Source organism: Pectinophora gossypiella, chromosome 1, assembly GCF_024362695.1.
Source record: "Pectinophora gossypiella chromosome 1, ilPecGoss1.1, whole genome shotgun sequence".
Classification (NCBI taxonomy): Eukaryota; Metazoa; Arthropoda; class Insecta; order Lepidoptera; family Gelechiidae; genus Pectinophora; species Pectinophora gossypiella.
In genome coordinates this window covers 5,608,777-5,633,395 of record NC_065404.1, presented here as the reverse complement: position 1 = coordinate 5,633,395, position 24,619 = coordinate 5,608,777, and the positions used below count along the sequence as shown (strand labels likewise).

Genomic DNA, 24,619 nt, shown 5'->3' with positions numbered 1-24,619 from the left:
CTTTTCAGGGTTTAAGGTCTCTTCAGAATTTATCGTGATACACGCGTTTGATAAGTATATAAACTTAACCTAACCTAACTAGCTTAGATACTTAATTAGGTACTTTTTTATTCTTTTTCATTCAACAAAGCGATTTTTGACACTAAACCTAACCTAATAGATGCTTAAATAGGTACTTTTTTATTGTTTTTTCATTGAACAAAGCGATTTTTGACACTAAACCTAACCTAATCTAACTAACTTAGATACTTAAATAGGTACTTTTTTATTGTTTTTTCCATGAACACAGCGATTTTTTACACACGGCTGCCTATCTGTAATCGAAACCAGGAGCTCTGGATTGCGAACCGAACATTCAACTCCTGGACCACGAAGGCCATCGTATGCAGTGCACGTCTAGAAACATCTTTTTAGCATTTACCATAGCTCAGTGGTAAAACGGAAGGCGAGAGGGAAACCACTGCCCTATTTTTCCCTAAAAAAAGTAGCATGGAAAATGCTGCACTGACAAGAGCGTGGCTCTTAAATTGATGATGATGAGTGGTAAAACGTCGTGATTTGGGCTTTTTCGTCAGCACTTGGTAAATCCGTAATTCAGGCAGTAACATGACATATATATCTTATATTGGTCTTCTTCTATCGAGTGCATTGTGAGGTGGATTACCAACCTCAGCAACCCTAGTGTCAGGGTTATTATTGAGCCACCAAAGGCCCCTGACATGGCTCATGTAACGATTACTCACTTACATCAGTAAGTAGTAACCGGGGCCAACGGCTTAACGTGCCTTCCGAAGCACGGATCATCTTACTTTACAATAAGGTGATCAGCCTGTGATGTCCTAATCAAACTAGGGGGTAAAGTTTCATCACTTTGTGACGTATATTGGTTTGGATTAATTTGCTAGAACATTAAATTACAAAAAGTACAATACTATCGTTAAAATATGCAATAAGTAGCACCATCTATGGGAATACTTGAGAACTTTCATCGTTCTTGTAAACTCGTGGTTCTAGCTGCTCTACATAATCTCTACATCGTGTGAAACCAAAAACACTGGCGACTTTCCGTAAGATGGCGTTAACGTCTGTTTTGTGTGTTGCATGTTGTTACTCGCGACGACGCGGCGATGTAGTGTTATTCCTTATTCTTTGTTCGCGACTCAACCCGGCTTTGTCCAGATAAATATTTGTGTAATATTACAAAAATGCAAATCCATTTAGTCGTTAAGGAATAGGCCGCAAACTGCAAACTGACGTATCTGCGATTTTTTGTTAAAATAATTTGTGTGTTAAATTATTGACACTTGCAAAAGGTGCAAATCAGATTCACCAAAAATTTCAGATACTTACTTCAGCTAGCGACGTCAGTGACGTATTAATACGTACACGCATAAACTCACGCCCGCAATGCATAATGGGGTAGGCAGAAACACCTATATATCCTAGACAACTTGCTGCCTGTTGATACGAAGTTCTAAGATGGATATTATGAACCTTCACAAGAGATCAGCCTATCGCCGATAACAATTCGGTCGTTTACTAAGTTCAAGATAAATTATGAAATTCTGATTACTAAATTAAGACAGGTCTAAAAGTAACGAAAAATATTTTCTTTTTTCTATTTAACTTATTTATAATTTTTAATCAAGAAAACGTAATAATAATAAGTCCGACATTTTATCACGTTTTTCTGTGACGTCACAGTGCGCTTTTCCATATAAATTCCATAGTAATTTCGTGTTTTGACGTTTAGTAAAAAGTAACTGAAATGACTAGTTGGAAACCTATTGACGATCATACTCGTATTAGAAAGAACACCATCCCGTTATTAGATATTTCCACATGCATGAAGACAAGCAGCTGAACGTGTTCTATGTTTTGTGCCCAATATAGACGCTATTTCTATTGTAATATTGGCCAAGTTACAAGTTTACAATCTGATAAAACAAATACGTACCGTTGGACCAACAACGTGATAATTCGTTCCACGGTGTCGTTGTGAGATCTTATTTTATTTATTTTTGTGTATATGTCGTGGCCAGATCGAGAAATTGATCATTTTATGATGTGGCCAACAATTTCATGAAATGGTCATATTTCATGAAATGGCCATGAAACGTCAACGTTTAATGATATATCAATCAACGTTTGACCATATCGTTAATGTAGGCGGTGTCCATGCTATGTGGTGTAATAAAAATGCGAATAGTCTATTAATTTCTTAGGTTCAAAATTATGTACCTATTCGATATGGAAAATTTAACAATAACATTGATTCATCGATTATAATATCAAACAAGTTTTAAATATAATCGACACCAGCGCCACTATCGGTGGATAATGTTACTAATTTTACGATATGATTGCCAACGTTTGGCCATATCATGAAGTAATCATGTATTTAGTTGCTCATATCGTTAAACGTTTTGTGTTCATTGATCTGGCCAAACTACATCGTGATGTGGCCAACGAATGATATTCTATTTCATGAAATATGACCATTTCATGAAATGATCGAGCACATCATGAAATGATCAATTCTATGATCTGGCCACGACATATACACAATAAAACGGACAAAGGCGGAGACTTACATAGTATGTATAATACGAACCTGTTGGTAATAAAAACGTAATAAATATGATTCTTATGATACCAAGGCCGAGGAGGAGGAGGTTGAGGGGGAGGCCTTTGCCCAGCAGTGAGATCTTGTAGGCTAGATTAGATTAGATGATACAGGCTTTGCTAGTGTATTGATTTTCTTTTGATTTAATTGATTTTTACCTGAATCAGCTATATTTCTATTTAATATTAAATGTTAGAAAAAAATATTAGACGTCAATTGCGTCTTCGAACATTTGCGTAAACATTTAATGCATTTACGTCACACCACACTACTTACGTAGATACTACAAACGAACTACGAATAATGTACTGTCTTCACAGATAAAATACAAACCTACACGATAGAAAATAAAATAAGTACTTTTAGTATATGCATTTCGTAGGAATGTGACCTAACCCCGGAATAGAATAAAGAGGTTGGAAGGTCCAAGGTTGTCACCGCCTATGAATGCAAGCCATATATGTTATTATTATTTTTTTAATTAATATGGGTTTGCTCTTGACTTCGTTCTTCCACAAGGAGAAGAAGAGAGAGAGAGAGAGAGAGAGAGAGAGAGTTGTATGCATGTATGTTGTATTTATATGAAAATAAAAGTACGAACATTCACGAATTCTTTCCACTTTAATTTTAAAATCACAAATCATAGTTGCTAATAACAATCACATTTTACTTTGGCTTATTTAGTATAAAATCATGCTTTATATATTACGAGGGTATACATAGGAAATAAATACCTAATACCTACATAAATTATTTATAAAGGTATAATATAGGTAAACCCTACCTACTATAAGTAAATAAAAATTAGAATTAAGAGCTTCTCACATTTAAAATTTATTCTTAGCCAACACATAACCTAAGCACTAAATTCAAAAGTTAAAATGTTGACTAATCTATACTTTATCTTACTCATTGCAGCATTCCACCTTATGTACCTAATAAAGTTTATAATGGTGCCAAATAGTAGACGCCATCTAATTTTATTTTAAGTTATACCTGCCTTTTTCTTATTCGTCGAAAAGGAAAGGGACGGATGACTGCCACCTGTCAATTTTAAAATGAGAGAGTGAATGAATGAATAACCTACGCGAATCAGATAGGTATCTTGCTGGTATGCAAATCATTTGACGCGTGCTGATTTTTAGAAGGTTGTTTTAGATTGACCTAAAATTTACATGTGTTCAATAAATGACTGTCGATTACCCGTCCCTTTCCTTTTCTATCGTTACGAAAATAACGGGTGTAACTTAAAATAAAATTATAGTGTGTACTGCAATCCGCAATATTATTAATTAAAAATCTTCATTGATTTATTTTGCACTACTATCGATTCAAGTATGTAAATTTTCGAGCCCTCGCTACCTAATGTGAACTTGTGTTAATGTACATCCATGTCATCGCTAACTGACGTATCTGAATTTTTTTGCCGAATCTGATTTGCACCTTTTGCAATTGTTAATAAGACACAAATTATTTTAGCAAAAAATTTGCAGATACGTCAGTATATACCTATATTAAATAAGTCAAGTTTATTAATTCATTCATCTTTCTATAAAGAATTAACAGACAGATAGTGGGAGCTTTTAGGTTAGATAGAGAAAAAAATATGTAACTACCTAATAGCGGACACACTTTTTTTTCACCTACAATATAATACAAAAACTTCTTATTGCACAAACATACGAAAAATTATAATTACAATATACGGTTTTATTGCTCAATACCAATATTATCCAGGGTAACCTTAGGGCAAAAGAAGCTGTAAAATATTTATACTACAGTTCTTCAATTAATGCCGTCTTTTACTTACAATAGGTACAAGAAAGGAAAAGAGACAGTTTTAGTCCTGTCAAATAAAGTTGGTGGCTGTCAAACTGACACACTGACGTATTGAACCACATCTATACGTAACCTACACCACAATCATAATTATCATCATTACACACTTACGACAATACTTTGTTCTTCCAATGTCGCATCTGGCGCTCTCATAACATCCTCTTCATATGACTTACTCATACTAAGTAACTACCTACTTAATGAATAATTCAAAAATCTACCTAACTCCTTTGGCACATGGATTCACAGTCGCTCTCCTTGAGAGAGAGATTTCTAACTACTACTACATTAAGTATACATAATTACATACACATTTATCGTTTGGCGACACTATTATAAACACTTATAATAAATATACATTATTAAATTCTCATAAAGTTATACAAAACTACTCACTTATACTTTAGTATCATAGAAATGGATGAGTAGGTACTTCCATACTTCATAAGTAAACTATAATTTACCTTTCATTTTGCCTTTTATAACATAAAACTACATTTATAATATTCATATCTTATCCTACTTACTTCGAATATTGAAACATAATATTCAAGCACAGCTCTACATTCTTTCTATTGAGCATCTACAGGTGGTTTAGACAAATCACAATTTATTTTTAATACTAAGAAAAATAGGACAATATAATATTGCCAACACTATTTTTCTACACTACATTTACTTCCCATTTCTTTCTCTTAGACTTTATTAAACATTAAATGTAGGTAGGTATATTCATGTAGGTACTTACACAAGGGCTTCTGAGAGTTATCGTTATCATACAAGTAATTAGGTATACTTCTATTGACACTGGTAAGTACAAGAAGTTTTAATAAATATTACCAGGTTATCTAAAGTATGGGAATTGTTGAGTGCAACCATACAGTGCGATTATTTTAAGCTGGATTTTCTTGATGAAGGCTTTATACTAGATAAATGGAGAATGCTGGCTTCCTCTTTCTCTACCCATAAACTTGTTAATAAGGGGTGCGATTCTCGTCGCTCTGGATATTTGATTTTAAAGGAAAATCCCCGAAGTTGCCTTATAATTCTTAAACCAACTTAAAGAAAACGCACCATATTCTAAGGATACCCCGTCGCCGTAAAACACCTCCACCAACCCGCATTGGAGCAGCGTGGTGGAGTATGCTCCATACACCCTCCGGTTGATTTAGGGGAGGCCTGTGCCCAGTGGGACGTATATAGGCTGTTTATGTTATGTTATGTATTCTAAAGATAAGTTACATTTGAATACATTATCATTGCAATCCCGGTGTTCAATTATACATCTTAATGTTAATAAAATATGATTAAGATTACGTGGACGTACAATTTGTATTTATAAGAAACAGCCCAATTTTCCACTATATAAATAATTATAAATACCTATAACCTTTCATCGTATTCTCCTACTCCTTAAACATCCTAGTAATAATACTGGTTACGGTGATGTCGTACATTTTACTATCTACGTTTTAATTATTTCTGAGCTTCCACTTCACCATTTTCATATTACCTACATTATAAGTTATGCTTATATTTTATCGCATAAAGACTCTACGAGTATGACGGAATGTTTAAATTCAAATAAAGTCCCGTAAGAAAAAAAAAACAGTTTCCCTTTTATCCAACCTTTAGATTTTTCTGTCTTTAGAAAACGAGACAACTGAAGCAACTGAATTTCTCTACGTGAGTTCAGTATATTTTTAAAATTTTGTTATGTTGCATCCAATACAAGAAGTATCAATATGATAATATAAAGTATGTGTGTCACGGACAATATGGACCGTTCGTCTTTCGCATTCAAATTCTTTCGCAATATTGGAGACATCATTAGGTATTTTAAAATTCTTATAACTGAGTTTATAACTGAAATTCTTATAACTGATTACACTCTTTGTCCTGTTTAGTTTTTAATAATAATACTCACCATCAAATGTTTCTCTTACGGGATAACTTTTATTATACATCTACTACCTATAACTTGGAGTAGATCTATCCTATCCCCGAGTCAGAGAAGCTAAAGTTTGTCGAGCGGGTCTCTAGAGGGCGGTTCGAAAGGGCTGCAGCAGCTTGGTGCCTACAGAAACTACGCATTGTCCTATTTATTTTCTCGATAACCTTCACTACTAAGATGTTTCTCTTACGGGCCTTTACGTTTACAACCTAATACTTAGAGTAGATCTATCTTATCCCCGAGACAGGGAGGCTCGAGTTTGACGGGCGGGTCTCAAGAGGGCGGCTCCGGGGGTGCGGGAGGGCCGGGCGCGGGTGGTTGAAGCAGCTTGTTGGCTGCTGGGAACCCGGCTAGGTCGAAGCCGGGCGGGGGCACGATACCGGCTGCTGTTGCTGTACCTTGTAGGTACGCCACTAACCTAATAAATTGAAAATGATGGTTATTGTACCGAATATTATCACTCGAAGGTTATTTTTTTATTTTTACAGGGTTTCGTAACCCTGACATCATGGTTGATGAGGTTGGTATTCCACCTTACAACCCACACGATAAGAAGAAGACAGGGTTTCGTTTCAATACGGGAAGAAATCATACCTCAAATGTAGATGTATTGTACCTATTTTGTATTATGTTGTAATCTTTGCTCAAAGAGGGGATATAGAGTGTATATTATATCCGCCTATAATCCCTGTAGATGCCATCGGTCTTTTAGTGACGTAACTAATTGTAGATTTGACCATCATTGGAGAACTACAGTCATATTACTATGATGGAAGCATCTAAATTATCCTCTACGTATATCTTATAGGGTAAATACCTCAGTAATATATTCGTACCTTCGCAACTCCTCGAGAGCGCTGGCCTGCATGAGGATGTAGTTCTTGGCAAGCAGCAGCGTGGCGATTTTGGACAACTTGCGGACGGACGGTGAGTGAGCGTATGGGATCACACTACGGAGCTCATCTAATGCATCGTTCTGGAAGTTGCAAGATGGAAAATTAGCGGGGTCTTAAGTAAGATGATCCTTGCTTCGGAATGGACGTTATTCCGTTGGTCTCGGTTGCTACTTACTTTTTCTTTGCGAGTCAATGGCGATCGATTCTAAATTTTTGCTGACCAATAATTGGCCACGCTTACGGCATTGTCAGTGGCTTCGTAAAGGTCTTACTGAAGTATGTAGTCACTATATGAGTCATGTCAGGGGCCTTTGGCGGCTCAATAATAACCCTGACACCCGGGTTGATAAGGTTGTTAATCAATCTCACACGATAGAAGCGAGAGTGGGATCTTAATATCCCTGACCTATCCATACCGTTTCTTAAAAGACTTCAACCTCTACCTATAGTTTTACCATTAATTCGACTCGTATGTATGATACCTATTGTTGGAATTGCACATTAAACCTATATAGTATTAGTCTATATGGGCCTCTAAACACGTGTGCCAAATTTCATAGGCATGTATGTTTACCCATGCTTTTCTCAGAAGCTACAAATTGTATGGAACTAATTATTTTTTCACGGGGTCCGCTTATCTAACCTGAAGATTTGACAGGTCTAGTTTATTACAGACGCGATGTGACCGACTACCTACAGACTGTCGGACCTTCCAACCCAATCACAGGTGTTCTTATGGTTTAAAACCGATTTCAGTTTCATATTACTTTTTTATACGTCTACTATCTTTTTTATTTTTGATTCTCATAAATAATGTGTCTTACCAAATCGTGCATTCTTCTTCGTTCCCTGGCGTTTATATTGAGTCGCACAGTCTTGCCTTGTCGCATCTTCTGTTTGCCTTTTCCATCGCCAATGGGTCTGAAAGTAGAATTTTTGATCTTTTAATTTGTTTTTGGACTGGTTGGTTATAACTTAAGCAAAGTATTATGGGAAATTCATGCTACCAAGTGATATGAGATCTTTTTGATGATGCTTGGAGAAACCATTCTAGTAACGGGATCCGGAAAGTTTGTGCTATTTATCACAACTATTCAGAAATTCTCCATGGTCCGTTTTCTGCCTAACTTGCACTCTCGAATCTTCTTCGTCATTTCCTCACTGCTGATGATCGCGACCACATGTTATAGTTTTCCACTCAGTGCAGATATATGCTGCGTGAACCGCGCTCTGCATGCTGCTTCCCACCGTCTTCTTCAGTTGGTCAGAATACCTTGTACATCCTCGAGCATGTCTACTATCCATTAGCCTAACAATGATCTGCTTCTCCAGAAAGTGCTTTTGGGGGTCACATGATATGTCCGAAAAGGCTTACGTTTCCGGAATATTGAAGAGAGCAGCGTCATGATATAGAGCTCTTTTAATATGGACTTGTTCGTTCGCTTCGCAGTCAACCTGCAACCTACGCCAACACCACATTTCGAGAGCATCTCAAACTCTTGAATAGTAAAACTATAAGCTTTTTTTTCAAACACGTTCCATGTCTGGCCACATCGCCGTAATCAAATGAGATTGTGATATAAACAATGTAAATTTTTCAGTCTTAAATAAATTCTAACAAATAGTATTAGATGCGATTATTATTATTAAATTAACCCCGGCTACCTAACAAATCATATCATAGTTAGCAAGAGGGGTCGAAAGAGGAACAAGTGCTCAATAACTCTTGTGTCAGACAATAGGTTTAGGGGAGGGGGTTGTTTTGTCCCCATAGCACACCCCGGATACTTCATACAGTACACCTCGTCTTACACAGTCACTACACATTGGCGTTATCGTATACGCGCATTTGTGGGTGTGACGTCTGACGCCCTTACGATTGAAGACTAAAGTAAATCTCTCAAACTATGTTCTCGAGGAGTTTAAAAAATAAAGATTTATTTTTCGTTGTTTTGGCCGTCCATCGCCCAAATAGTTCTTTTTAAAGGACTTATAAGTATACGAGGTATTGTTTAAAAACTTAAAAATCTAAAAAATATAACTAAGTATAAAAATCAAATGACACTCGAACAACCTAACATTGAGCAACTGATTCTAGTGACGATTGTAATATCGGTCATTGAATACAAACCACTTGTACCTATAGGGGGAGGGAACTCTCAGCTGCATTGTTCCCATATGTTATACCAAAATAAGTGCAGATGTGCTGCACATGGCAAACACTTTATTATTACAAAATACTTTTAAATGTACTAATATCAGAAATCTGCTATTTTCACCGGGTGAGAGCTCAGCGCTCCACATTTGTCCGGGCGAGTAGCTGATGCCGTCTTAATCTACAATAATAATAAAATACTGAGGATTGATAGACTGAGCATTAAGTCTTATCTCCAACACGATGGACTATTATCGTCCACGATTTTTGTTTTAGGTGTAAAACATTTCAATACTGCTTAGTCTTAAACTACTGACACTTGTTTCAGTTGTGTTTTCTTGTGGTTCTGCCTACCCAGATAGTCATTACGGGCATGTGTCCATATTCGGTCATCATCATCATCAGCCCATTAACGTCCCCACTGCTGGGGCACGAGCCTTCCCTATGGATGGATAGGGAGATCGGGCCTAAAACCATCACGCGGGCCCAGTGCGGATTGATAGTTATTAACGACTGCTAATGCAGCCGGGACCAACGGCTTAACGTGCCTTCCGAAGCATGGAGGAGCTCGAAATGAAAACTTTTATTTGGGCACCCATCCTATGACCGGCCATTGCAAAAGTTGCTTAACTTCAACAATCGCAGACCGAGCGCGTTTACCGCTGCGCCACCGAGCTCCTCGCCATATTCGGTACTAATATTTTTTTGTCATATCAGTATTAAAATACAATTCTCTTTCACATTTGCTTAGTATTGCGTATCCATATTAGTGACTCTATGCGATTGCTAAATATCCTCCCATTCAGTTGCCTATTCGCCTACCAACTAACAAATGTATTCATTCCATAAATCTTAATTTCATTGTCTAAAGGGTTGTATCTGTGACATTAATCGCTCTACGCATGCGCACTCCGAGATAAACCGGAGACGAAAATACAGGAGCATCTCCAAATGATTGGATTATGCAAATGATATTCAAATTACATAATACCTGCCTTTGGATACACCTAAGTGCCTACTGTTACATGATAATTTATCAAGTACCTATAATTATCCTATAATTTTACAAGAGGTACTTACCTATTACAGAGAAAATGATGCAAAAACTAACCTCTGAGCGTAGCTAGTCCCCGGTTCGGGCTGATTCTCGTCGGTGGGGTAGCAGTGTTGAGGAGGTGGCGGTGGCTGACCACCTTGCATGTAGAAGCCTCCAAGACCCACGGCTCCGAGCGGCGTCCGCCGGCCCGGCACCGACTGCGGCGGCGAATGCGACTCCCCCAAAGGCACACCATCCCAACTCCGCCGGCCTTCCATTTTCAAAATTAACACATAACACTAGCCAAATAAAATTTAAAAAATATTATATTTGTTTTTAACTTTTATTTTTTTAAATAAATTCGTTTTCGGAGCGGCAGTGACGGACGTTTGAATTTGTCGCGGCGTTGACAGACAGTGCAGCGGCCGAGGCCGGTCCACAATCGATCGCTCCACGCAGATGGGGTGCGCACCCCTCATCTCGCTCGGCCATTGTTCTCGGATGCGATTCCGATTTATTTTTTTGGCTGCGATGTGCTTATAATGGCACGCCGACCGTTAATTGGGTTATTGATGTTTTTACCCTGATTACTTACTAAATGAAAGCGTTGTATATGGATCGTACAAAATAAGAAATAAATACATCACGTAGCCCTCATCGTAGTTACACTGGCCTATACCTGCGGCCGTTGATCTGAAGCTCTCGTTCGGTGTTATAAGTATAATTATGATTCTATCTGGGAAATAATTTATTCGTACAGCAAGTGGGTTAACCGACCGTAAGCAATATAAACATGAGCGTTCATCATCTTATATTGCATTTATAAATCTGAAATGGTTTGATGATGTTTACATACACGAGATAACGGGATTCCCATTTCTTTACTCCTAGGTATGTTATAAGGAAAACAATATTTTGCGTGTTATTGCATGAATATTTACGTTGATATGCGTGGATCGGTTTTGAATCTTTTGTTTACGAAGTTTTATGGCAGCTCTGCTAATCGGAATGTTTGTTTTCCGTATGGTAAAATTTTCCATTTAGTTTTTCACTCAAAGCAAAGCACTTATGATAAATTTCACGTCCGTAAATCCAAAAGCCGTAATCTTCTTTTCTATCAGCCAACTTTGGATTGTTTCTTTTCGATATAAAATGATACCTGTCTAAAGGGCTTATTACACTTACCTGTCCGACAGGCTAGATGCGTCAAGGTCACGATGGGTGCCATGGTTACTCATCTGTTTCATTTATTGGGGACGTCCATCTATCGTGTGGGTTGTGAGGTGGATTACCAACCTCATAAACCCTGGTATCAGGGTTACTATTGAGCCGCCAAAGGCCCCTGACATGACTCATGTAACGACTACTTACTTATGTCAGTAAGTAGTAACCGGGACCAACGGCTTAACCTGCCTTCCGAAGCACGGATCATCTCACTTTTTGGACAATCAGGTGATCAGCCTGTAATGTTCTAACCAAACTAGGGATCACAAAGTGATTTTTGTGATATGTCCCCACCGGGATTCGAACCCGGGACCTCCGGATCGTGAGCCCAACGCTCAACCACTGGACCACGGAGGCCGTTATAAATGTACTAATATGATGATTATTTCGAGATTCTTTTTTTTTTGGAATGTACTTGTTTTTGTAAGTTCCTTTTAACAAGCGAGCCATTCCCGACACAAGTCTTTTTAGTACTTAATGGGAAGACTTATTCACAATTGTTATGTTGATTTGGAAAATAAACTATTTTTATTTATTAAATTATTTTATATTATAGCATTTTCGCTGTGGTGTTTTCTAATAAATAGATGTAATAAAGTATTTTTTTTTATCTTTCAAATTACTTGACCTTGGTAAGCTAATATGGCCATTTAAGAATTCACTGTAAGGTTATAAAAAAAAGAGTAAGTTTAATTATCAGGAAACATTTATTTTCCATTAAAGCTAGTGAGTTTATAATTATTTACATCTTAAACCAATCAGTTCCGACTTCAGTATAGTCCATCAATATACAAACACACAAATCCATATTCCCAACAATACACAGTTCATACATTTTGTTAACGTCATACACGAGTTTTGAAATACTTTCTATATATTAAATTCATACAAATCATGGGTGCATGGAAGCGCACCGCCAAGTTCAAATTTTAAATTTAATTTCTAACGTAAGCTCAGGACTATATTCCAATTGGGGTAGTCAGTGTAGCTTTCTGTTAGACCAACGTGTTACAATTGCATATCTAATGTTATAAAACCACTGACGAGTAAGTTGTAATAATACTATTCCTTTTATTCAAATGACTAAATACTGTATGACATTTATAATTCATTCATTCAGTCATTATAATAGTGTGTTTGACTGGGTCAAAGATAAATTATAAAATGCTAATCTAGAAATAGAAGCCAGTCTAAGATGATCATCTCATTTTAAAATTCGACTTATTTTCGAATTTTATTAATGAATTAAGTAACAATGAGTACGACGTTTGACCGCTTTTATTGATTACGTCACAGGACAGTATTTCCATACTTGCTCCAAAGAAAACTTTCGTTTTGACCTTTCGTAAAAAGTATCAAGCTTGTCAAGTAGCCTATTTTGTATCTATACAGAAACAGAGACTATCACGTAATGGCGGGATATCGATTTATGAACATTGGTATGAAAATCACATTTTTACAAGGATTATGTTAATTTGCCTTTCATATCCTTTAACCTAAAATGACTAGAAAATGACTTAGTTTGTACTAATCTCGCGTTCAGATAATTTTGATACAATATATTTCAAGACATCCACATTATTTATACATATGTATACGCTACACATTTCAATGTATAGGCACTACTGAATACAAATATGTGTAAGTACCGCCCACTTATCCTATATGAAACTTAGTTTAATAATACTGTGAAAAAGTAGAAAAGTTTGTACGAAGTGTAGAAAATTTATAGATTCAAAATCATTACATACTGTATTGTTAGATGGATATATGTATGTGTGTATGATATTAGCTAATTTGTTATATTCAGAAATAATAATTATCATAAATATAAATGAGACAACAACGATCAGCGAATCCGAATTTGACGAAATATTTTGGTAAAATTGGCACATATAATATATGATAATATAATATTCCTATCCATATTATCAAGCATAATATATTTTGAATAATGCATAATAATATGATGATATTTTAAAAGATTTATTGTCAAAAGTTAACTAAAATTAAAATCTTTATCCGATACACCCAAACATTTTTACATACCTACAATAATCTCAGATTTTATCTCCAACATCAAATTAAAGCCTTTTACGTTTATAATGGCCCCGATTCCTGCAGACACCTCCTAATTTTATTTTAAGTTATACCCCTCATTTTTTTATTCGCCAAAAAGGAAAGGGACGGATGATGGACAACTGATAATTTTAAAATAAAGAATAAACCGGGCGAATAAAATAGGCGTCTCGCTCATATGCAATCCGTTTGACGTGTGCTGTCAACTTAATTCTGTCAGGTTATTGGCCAATAGAAACTGTTGGAAGGGTTTTTGAATTTCCTCCTGAAATTGACGTGTGTCCATAAATGTTATGCCTGTCGATTACTCGTCCCTTTCCTTTTCGGCGGATAAGAAAATGACAGGTATAACTTAAAATAACTTAGATGATGTGTACCGGAATCAGCCCCAATGTCCTTATTTCCTATTATATTATCTACATTAACTAAATGACTAGGAGATTGTTCTTTGACAAGAAACTGTTGACTGAATCGCTTTGGTTACATTTGTTTAAAACTTTAAAGTTTTTATGGTAAAATTTTTACATCAAGTTTTCTTAACGTGTTTCATTTAAAGCTAATATAGCTAAACGTTCCAATTCCATCAGATATTGTTTAAGAGCCCTATCTGAATAGGACACCATGGCAACGCCACCATGGTTGTGCCACCAACAAAAAGTATGCAGTTATGCAAAATGTAATCAGCAACAAAATCTATGGAGCATATAGGGTAACTCATCTGTTCGCGCAACCAATTTGTTGTGGTAGCCGGCAACCGAATCTTGAATAACATTCCGCTGGTGGCGCAGCCATAGTGTCCTATTGAGATAGGGTTCTTAGTACTTTCTGTCTTACAATCCTAGTCCTCGTGCCAAGCACTGCACCATTGACTACCACCATTACCGAAATTCATTCTACAGCAATCTTATTCTAAACTTTATCACAGTCCAAACGGAGTTTGGTATTGCTTGCTCATGTTTAGTGCATATTAGTTTTACTCGATGGTACAGTACAGATTCATGACAAGAAATTAGTTTTTTGGTAGAAACATTTATATTTCTAAATGATCTTGAACTTTTCCAGAGCTCCGTTGGTGATGGTGACACGTAACAATCGATACGATTTTATACCTCTTCCTACTAATACACATACTTGGTCCATGCTACTAGAGTGAGTCTGGTTTAAGTGCCATACATCTGTAACTTTCAAGGCGCGTCGATTCTACTTCCTTATACGTATAAGAGTCCGACTTAAGGTACCTATTGCCACGATTTTATAATCGGTTTATGAACCTTATGGATTGATTAGGTCTAGATATACGCTGCGAGCGGCGCGGACGCAGCGAATCGTGCTGGCACGGGTAGACATGCGAGCCAGGCGGCGCGGCGGAGGCATCAGCGCGCGCGGTCAGTTGGTGCCGACGGTCAGGGCGCAGCGGCGGCGAGCGGCGGCCGCGAAGGCGCCGGCACTCGCGGGCACGCTACCATCGACCCGCTTCGGCTAGCCTGAGAATTATTCGTCGTACCTCCTGTAACAATGAGAAATTCTTTTAGAAAAACGATCATCAAAATTGGCTGCAAGTTGTCTTCTTATTTCTTGTGGCTAAACTCATCCCCATTAGAGAATACAGGCGTGAACGAAAGTATGGTATGTGAAATCCATGACCTGACTTCCCTTTGACTGAAAACGCTTTATGCCAATACATCAACCGTGTGAGACCGAAGTCAATTTGGATACTTCGTAGACAATTACATAACAGGTGCAACAAATCGGCAATACCACAACGTATTGAGTTTAGGCATAGAGTCGAATATGCCTTCCCCACAGTTTTCACCCAGTGGTGGATATAAGAAGAAAAGTTACGATGTCCTTAACCTTTAAACCTTTCTTTCTTTCTTTTTTTTTTTTTTTTGTAAACCTTTCTTGTTAGTAACAGCACTAGTAGATGTCGATACTAAGGTAGCCGCTTGGATAAGACGATTATTTTTCTTTTCTAGTAGGTAGGTATATACGTAGAAGGTTTGTTTTCTCTTACTTTGATACTGACCTATAAGGGAGCCGAGCATCTTAGTGACGGAGAACTTGCGCGTGCGTTGCGGCGCGCGCACCTCCGCGAGCAGGCGGTCGACGCAGCGGTAGAGATCGCCGGAGTTGTCGGCTACACTGGCCTCGCTGAACGATGCGCCGTGAGCTGCGCTAACGCTCTGTCCTTCCTTTGTTGGAACCTGAAGCAAGAGATACAACACATTGTTATGTGATCGTTTCATAAAGTTATATATTTTCAATACAGATAAAAAATTGTGGTCCCAATTTTTATCCGGAATGAAACTTATTGACAGAAATCGGCGTTTTGTTGCAGAAAATGACACCAGAATGAGATTTTTAAAAATGCGCTTACGTGGTGTTAAGCGCTTTATGACGCTTAATATAAAGCGCGTTATGGAGCTTTTATAGTAGTCCTAGTGATAAGTAGTGGTTTAATATCGTAAGCAATCTTTGTATTCTTTACAGAATTCCTTTTCAGTTCATAGTTTTGTTAAGTATAATAAAATTTTCATGTTATCTTGAAAATTTTCACAGACAGATCCATAAAACGGTTGAAAGTTAATCTTTTCGACAGACAGGTGTAGTCGCCAAGCCCTTAGAGTAAGCCTTTTACAGATACAACTTTGATTACGTCTCTATTCTATTTAAACTTCGCTTTATTAAAACTTTACCTTGTTAACAAGGATATCGTTTTAAAGTTGATTAAATTACGCAATAAATCGTGGGTTTAGATTGTGGCTATTAAAGTTATGACATCGCCGGAATACCTAACTTGGCCCATTACTCTTTTTATTTTTCCAAGAAACGTTTCCATTTTCATAATTTTCCGCACAAATCTTCCTTCTTACTGAATTACCAAAATTGTTATGTAATTAGGACATTATCGCTTCGTCGTCTTTGAAGGGAAGCTCCGCTTGTCTTTCAAATGTCAGAAGTTTACAACGAGATTTGTTTTACTTTGAAGGGACAGGGCTTTGAATGTAAATGTGATGTTACAATTATACCGAACACATCGCAGTTGTCATAATTTACGTGAACATTTCCGTCGTTTCCCATGATATGACGTTCAAAAGCGGCTACTTCTATTATTTGCATGACAACAGCGTCTAAAGTTTCTGAATGCCCTTGAGAGAGCATCTAGACCATATAGTTTATATTGTTTACAATCATGTCAACGGTTTATTGCTGCGTTTAGAAATACAGTTTATCAAACATACCTACCCGTACCAAAGCTTTCAGTCATCAATCAAAACGTTCGTTATAATTAGCGGTTTTAGAATTACATAATGACTGTAAAATAGAATTTCGAATTCGTCTTTAAGCTGAAATAACTCTTCAAGGGCGGATATATTCATTCAAAATTTATTGTTGCCACGGCACAATTTCAGAACCGACTAGCAACAGCCCATTCTGTAATCGGCTTTTATTATTGTGGTAAGTTAATCCTTTAAAAATCTGCTATAAAATAGCTCGTGCGGAATCTGATGGCAATAAACCTCTTTGGGTTCAATATTGCCTAGTAACAAAACTTCAAGAGAAAGTTTATCAAGAAGATGCCCGGGACAGGAAATCATAGCACGCTCCAAGGACTTTAGTTAGGTATCATCAGGGTCTGGTTTATAGTACCAACTCGTGTTTCAGGTCACTCACATACGTGGTCAGACACGACAATAGGTCACAGAAGTCGAGACTTCAAATCCCGTACGAATCCAAAATTATTCGATTTTATTGCTCTTTGTAAAGTCAACTTATTAATTCATAAACTTGTTGCTCAGTTAAAGCCACTCAAAGTTTATTTTACGTCAGCATGATTTGTGATAATTGATGCGTAGAGTACTTTCCCTTTCAATATGTAAACGCTTAGATCCGTGGTAACTTTTCTAAATAAACTTTTAATAAGGCTTCTCGTGATTAAATCAAAGATAACGTTGTCAAGCTGTTTGAAGCTTCCTACTTACTTATCGATTTTATGGAAATATATTACTCAAGCGAAGATATAGCGTGAAATACAGGCATTTTTTATTGAATTATTCATTTATTCGCTTTGAGCGCTTGAACGTGAACCAAACTTGAAAAGACTCTCCTTTTCTTATGCTGTCTGTCCTAGTAGTTAGTCTTTTTCTATCTCACAATGATTTTGCAACTGCGCTTATGTAGCTGTAAGCATCTTAGTCAGCTCTTTGAGACAGAACTATATATATTGTTGGTAATATCTTTAGTTTACTAACCTGTCTAAGATGGTCTAAGTCAGTTTTGTTTCCGAGTAAAGCGAGGGGCATAGGCGCCGGGGCTCCCGAGGGCGCGTGGGCAGGGCTCCCGCCATTTGGGGGGGCTCTCTTCAGTGCGCTGAGAACTTCGGTCGCGTACTCGAAACTACTGCGATCCGTTACTGAGTACACCAGTAGACAGGCATCCGCCCACTGGATCTGAAACAACAGGCAAATAACAATTAGAGTAAATGAGTAAAACTTTAATGACTCAACTAGACAACGTATGCAACCTTTCGGTGGCTGCTTAATTTGCACGATTTACGAGTATAATGTAACACTGAAAACAAGCTTGGCAGAAAATATGTTGTGCTAGTTGATGCGGAAGTAAATATAACGCCCAAAATAAATCAGGTAAAGGAATCGTGTTGAGTCAGTTTTACTGCCGTGAATTGACCGTGAGTTTTACTGATCTCGTTTCTAGACAGGCTGACAGGTCGTGTGGTTTTTGATTGAATACTATAAAGGTTGGTATGCCGAACGAAGATAAACAATATAATCCCTCAACGCCCACGACGCTCACGTATTGCGCCGACTATTTGTTTATTTTGTATTCTAATCTCGTTGTTTTATTGGCACCCATGAGTCTCTAATGTATCAGCGATAAAACATTTCAAATTTCAATCGTCTGAAGTTGTCTTTCAATCGTCTTTGGCTTTAAAATTCCAACTGTTTGTTTGTTCATTAAAATTACGAATTCTCTTAGAGATTTCAATCGTGGGAGGGGAAGCTATTTCAATCTATCTCACAGGAAACGGTTCATTAAGAGTGTTGTTTCAAAAACGTTTCACTAACATTTCCATACAAGTCTAGACTGGGGAGATCAGACGACGGAGGCGCGTGTGTGATGTGATTAATTACCGCGTTGGAGCCAACATTCTTCTGAAAATATCCGGAGCGTTTCACGGGCACGCCCACACACGCCAATCCCGCACTGAAGCCGTAAAAAAGACGGGACTGTCACACATTTACGGGACGACAGTATGTACATGAGAAATCGATAAATAAATAAAGCTACGATGACGCATTGAATACACCAGATTGGCATTGTTTTATTTGCTTAAATAAATTTGACCTAAGAATAAAACAAACGGGTCAAGCTAAATAAAACCGCATAAAAAATGAACTAGATGTTCAATTCAGGGGACCCCCGTTGCCTAGCTTTACTATTTTTCTTATATGTGGCGCGTAGCAACGTTTTTTTATATTACTTAAATTGTTTTGTGATATTTTCTTCATTATATTTATAAGTAGTTATCTTCCATTACGCTTCGTGACAGAAAAGGAGATCATCGGATTTCGGCCCAGAAGTCAAAGTGCCGGCCAAAAAATAATTTTGCTATATTCCGTTAGATATTATCCACCTGAGCATTTATTACTATGGCACCAAAGCTGTAGGGTCAATATCTTCGGTTTTATTCGAATTCAAAAAACTGTATTTTTCATACATTTTTGGTCAAAATGTAAAGTGCCGGCCAAGTAACAATAATGGTATATATCCTTAGAACTTATCCGTCTGAGCATTTATTACTATGGCACCAAAGCTGTAGGGTCAATATTTTCGGTTTTATTCGAATTAAAAAAACATGAATTTTCATACATTATTGGTGAAAATGTGAAGTGCTGGCCAAGAAACAATATTGGTATAATCCGTTATAACTTATCCGTTTGACCTTTTATTATTATGGCACCAAACGTCTATGACCATTCTTTTGACTTTTGTTGGACTTTACGTTATAGTTTCTGTGTGAAAAGTGCTGGTCAGCAAAAAACACATGTCAAAGCTATCGAGAAGATACCTGTAAACATTATTCACTATGACAAAAATGTGTATGACCATTAGTTTGGCTTTTGTTAGATTAAAAAAAAACTTGAATTTTGATTCATTTTGTAAAAAAATATAATATAACAGGCACGTTATGTAAAGGATCGTCAAAATGTTTATTACTATGGAATTAAACGTCTATGACCACTATTTTGACTTGATCGATTTTTCAAAAATCTGGTGTTTTCATAGATACCTACACTTTGGCGAAAAAAGTTTTTATCTGATGATAATGGAACTAAAGGCGTAATATAGTCGTCTTTTTGACACATTTTTATAAATTAAAAATAGGTTTGCGTTAACGCTTTAGAAGCTACTTTTTTTTTAAGAAAAGTGTGTATACAAGGAAAATACAGTGGGGTGATAGAGGTACTACGTTATCGGCCGAGTAGCACCAGGATATTGTGATCGGCATACATGCAAAGTACAACTGCCCGACTCCTGTCTTCCCTAACAGCTACTTCAGACGTCATGCCAAAATACGAGTTTCGTCACTAGATGGCAAGCTTATCTTTGGAGGGTGGTAACCATCTACGGTCATATTAATTCAACCTAAACTTAGGCCGTAACGTTGAGTGGAATGCAAAAACTACAGCCAACGTCATATCTAAAATCAGATGGTATTAATATAGAAGTTCACCTATCAACACACAAAACAAAAACACAAAGTATTTATCTGACTAATAACTAGTCATTGGGAAAGCTCTGCTTGTTGTCATTGTTAAAATGTATAAAAAAATAAAGATTTTAAAAAGTCCAATAAAAGCCAAAGTCAAAATAATGGTCAAAAATATTTTGCGCCAGATTATTAAATGTTCAAAGTTGTATTAAGGGTCCTTTGTAATCCGCTGTATCGCAATTTTTGCCCAAAGCACTTTATTTTTAAACAAAATAAATAAGAAATCACGATTTTCAAAATAAAATAAAAGCCAAACTAATGATCGTACACGTTTGGTGCTATAGAAAAAAATGTTAATAGGCATCTACTCGATACTGTCTACATGGTATTTTTGCTGGTCGGCACTTTTCACATTTGAACTAAAACGTAAATTCCAATAATAGTCAAAATAATGGTCATAGATGTTTGGTGTCATATTAAAAAATATTTAGAAGCAACTATTAGACGGATTCGACGTATTCTTTTCGATTGCCGGCATTTTAACATATTAACCAAAACGGAAAGTCCAATAAACGTCAAAATAATGGTCATAGAAGTTTGGCGCCATACTAATAAATGTTCTAACGGTCCTTTGTAATACACCTGTATTCCCTTTTTCCAAACGGACATAATATATTTTTTTATAAAATGTATGAAAAATCGTGATTTTTAAAATCCAATTAAAGCCAAACTAATGGTCATACACGTTTGGTGTCATAGTAAAAAATGATCAGAGCAATCTACTCGAAAGGTTCGACACATTTTTTTTCTCTGGCCGGCACTTTCAAATTTGGGCCGGCCAAAGTACGGAGAGCCGATGATCTCCTTTAGCTAATTACCTACAGAATTGATCGATGGTATAAGAATTCGAAGTTGTTTTCCCATTCATAAATTCTGTTAAAGGATCAAGTTTCCAGACCTGTTAAACCTCCTTTGAAGAATCAAAACTATTTTCTACGACGAAAACGGGACACATACGTAATAAACCAAACAATCGTCTCGCAAACTGTGTATATTTGACAACACTACAGCTGACCGCTATTATTCATTGTTGGCGAACGAAACTCCGTCGGCCATGAACGTTGCGACCGGAGGAGGGACAGCATCGGCGGAAAGTGACGTCATTCGGTTGGAATACATATGTCAAAGTGGAGAATGGTCATACATTAGTCACTGATTTGCTACCGATACTCATGTTTTGTCTTATAACGGTGGGTCCTACATTATTATCTAGTATCTTTAAAGGAAGAATAAAGAATGCTGTTCTTAACAATGGGTCTAAAAAGAGCACATTGAAGCAATTTATCTAAAAAAGCAATATTGCAATTTGACATTTGTGCATGTTAAACCAAATTCAAGATGAATTGCTTAAACCCCTCACTTATTATACTATATTAAAAGGCGACTAAGGTGATTGAGGGATTGTGTCATTAACTACTCGGCCGGACAAATGGGGAGCGCTGAAGGCCCTCACCCGGTACTAAATTGAGTGCGAATGTCGGCTCAGGGCGTTGTCTGAGGGGATAATATTTGAAAGAATTAATCGGCCCTAGTAGGTTAATAGCGATAAGCGCTGAATGAGGGAAATCATCGACACCGGCGGGGTCGGTATTGGGGTTCTGTAGTTTTTATTATCGCGAGCTGATTGGCTAGAGCAATCGAGTGCAACTTATGAGCGATAAGCATAAATATTCCTGTAATATCACGTGCGGCTGTAAATTGTCTTTTGGAGACATGTGATTCAGCCGACCAATATGATTATGGGCATGAGTTGCGTCATGTGCAAAATCCCGTACTGCGTAGTTCAAGTCGCGTAGATAAACAAAGTTGCTACGAATACTAAAACCTCTACGTAGGTGTTCTGCTACGCCGTACCCCGTAGACGTTCAGCTACGATATTTATTTAGATGCGACACACATTTACCTATTCACTTCGTTTGAACTTTGAATAGTAAAATGTTAAGTAATAAACGGAAAATAGCTTTAATGGGTATTGGTTTTAGCATTTAGACGTCTGTGGTTTTGTACTAGAAACTGTAGGCTAAGTGTACGTGGTATAGGTATTGATTAGGCTGCCTGTCTGTCCTGTTCACCCTCCGCCCACGTCGTCTAGCGACAGTTGCCAGCCAGCTCTCGTCGGTTCAAAATAAAAACACACCTACATCATATTCTGTTGTTTCATTATGTAAACTATGACGCACAAATTGCAAAAACGTTGTTATGATTTGTTTTGATCTACAATAGAATATCTCAATGCGGGACTTTCCAGGGTACTTTCCATAAAAAAATATAGATCACATTTAAAATGATAATTACCTATTTTCTCATTGTTCGGGGTACATAATTATTCAAAAATATTATGTAATAGCAGAGGCATAATGTAAAAATAATTGTTGCATGATATTTGGATCAGATATGTAAAGAATTATGTTGCTACGTATATTTCTTCTATTTGTTTTGATCTGGTTGGAAGATGTGTTGTGCCTCTGTGACAAGTTAACAAGGGTCATCATTTATACCCAAAAACAAAGATAAAAGTTGCTTATGTCTGTTATCCATAAGAGACTCCCCACACTAGCGTCTTTCAAGCCGACGCTTGAAAGACGCCGACGCCGCAACGACGAAGACGCCGCGGCGACGCGACGCCAGTGCTGGCCGGCTGCCGAACGCCGACCGTGCGTGGCGCTGGCGTCGCGTCGCCGCGGCGTTAACGTCGCGTAGACGCTCGAAAGACGCCAGTGGGGGGGGGGGTCTCTAAAATTAGAAGGTTAAACGGAGGAAAATCTGTACAGTGCCATCTATACAGATGAGGATATACATCTATACATATTTTGAGGAACGTAGCCTGGAAAATCTCTCAATGATTTTAATTTTCGAACGAAAGAGCTTTTCCCAACTGCTAATCCCGTAAGTAAGTATGAGTTTGGAATATGAAGCCGTGATTTATTTCCAAGAGAAAATGATTTAAAGTTCGCACCGGACCGAACGTCAATATTATTGGTTTAAATAATCGTATTCAAGAGCACGTTCACGAGACGAGAAAAGGTTTTATATTTGCTCTGGGAAAAACGGGTTTGTCAATCAAGTTTCTTAATTTATGGTTTAAACATCGTTACTTTTATTTCCCTTGCTTCTCGTTTTGTTATCGTGTGGATTTCCATGTCCATTTTCCCGTAGGACTTGTGCGATAGAAATGTAAACAGTAAACACTGAGTCACTGGTTGCAGGTTACTAGATCACCGGCAGCATTTCACGGCGCATGATATTCGCGACGATTAACCCAGATCGGCGCGTGCACTCGTAAACCGGCGCCGGAGCCGCTTAATAACCAGTTTTGTTTGCGGAAGGATCAGTCTAAATCGTTCACTTGGATTTTGATTGATGCTCTCGGAATCTAGATGTTTCAACATCTCCTAGTTTGTATCTAGACAACGGATACAAAGTTACTAAAACTACATATACATAATACATAATCAGCCTATATACATCCCACTGTAGGTCACATGCCACTCTACCACCATGCTGCTCCACTGCGGGTTGGTGGAGGTATTTTACTACTAACTCGGAAGCAGGGAATCATCTTACTTTATCGGATAATCATCTGCAATATCCTTCCCAAACAAAGGACAATCTCGCAAAGTCATTTCGACATTGTCCTGGACCTCCAGATCATGAGCCCAACGCTCTAACCACTAGACAACTGTGGCTGCTTGAAAACTGCCTGTACAACTAAAATAAAAATATTTTAGGCAGAACGACAAAAAGATCACAATGAGCTTTAAGGAGACTGCTTTTCAGTATAGCAATCAAAATGTGCTATTAAAAAGTTGAAAGAATGATCACACCTACAATAACACGGCCTTGCGTTCACTATATGTTAACTGCAGACATCCATAGTCTTCCAGAGATTAAGTGTTATGGTTTGTAGACGCTAGAGGTCGTTCAGTCGTTCGCTTTTAATTCATGAAGGTGATATGTGGTCATTGAGCGAACCGCACTGTTTTATATCAACCCACATTCGCTATAGAGTACTAG

General features: G+C 37.4%; 2 protein-coding genes across 2 annotated transcripts in view; both read right to left on the bottom strand.

The window, feature by feature from the left end:
• Positions 1-6,692: 6,692 nt before the first annotated feature.
• On the bottom strand, positions 6,693-10,784 carry LOC126378724 (class E basic helix-loop-helix protein 22-like). The gene is made up of 4 exons (XM_050027135.1): positions 10,582-10,784; positions 8,140-8,236; positions 7,256-7,395; positions 6,693-6,837 (listed from the first exon to the last, which is right to left on the bottom strand). The coding sequence occupies exons 1-4, from the start codon at positions 10,782-10,784 to the stop codon at positions 6,693-6,695; spliced, it is 585 nt and encodes a 194-aa protein (XP_049883092.1).
• A 1,634-nt stretch (positions 10,785-12,418) lies between these two features.
• Positions 12,419-24,619, bottom strand: part of LOC126378512 (ras-related and estrogen-regulated growth inhibitor-like protein) — a 37,665-nt gene continuing 25,464 nt past the window's right edge. Inside the window, exons 5-7 of the mRNA XM_050026964.1 lie at positions 18,063-18,260; positions 15,836-16,013; positions 12,419-15,316 (exon numbers count right to left, since the gene is read on the bottom strand). Of these exons, the coding sequence (XP_049882921.1) occupies positions 15,213-15,316; positions 15,836-16,013; positions 18,063-18,260 (480 nt within the window). The 3' untranslated portion in view covers positions 12,419-15,212. The remainder of the gene's footprint in view (positions 15,317-15,835; positions 16,014-18,062; positions 18,261-24,619) is intronic.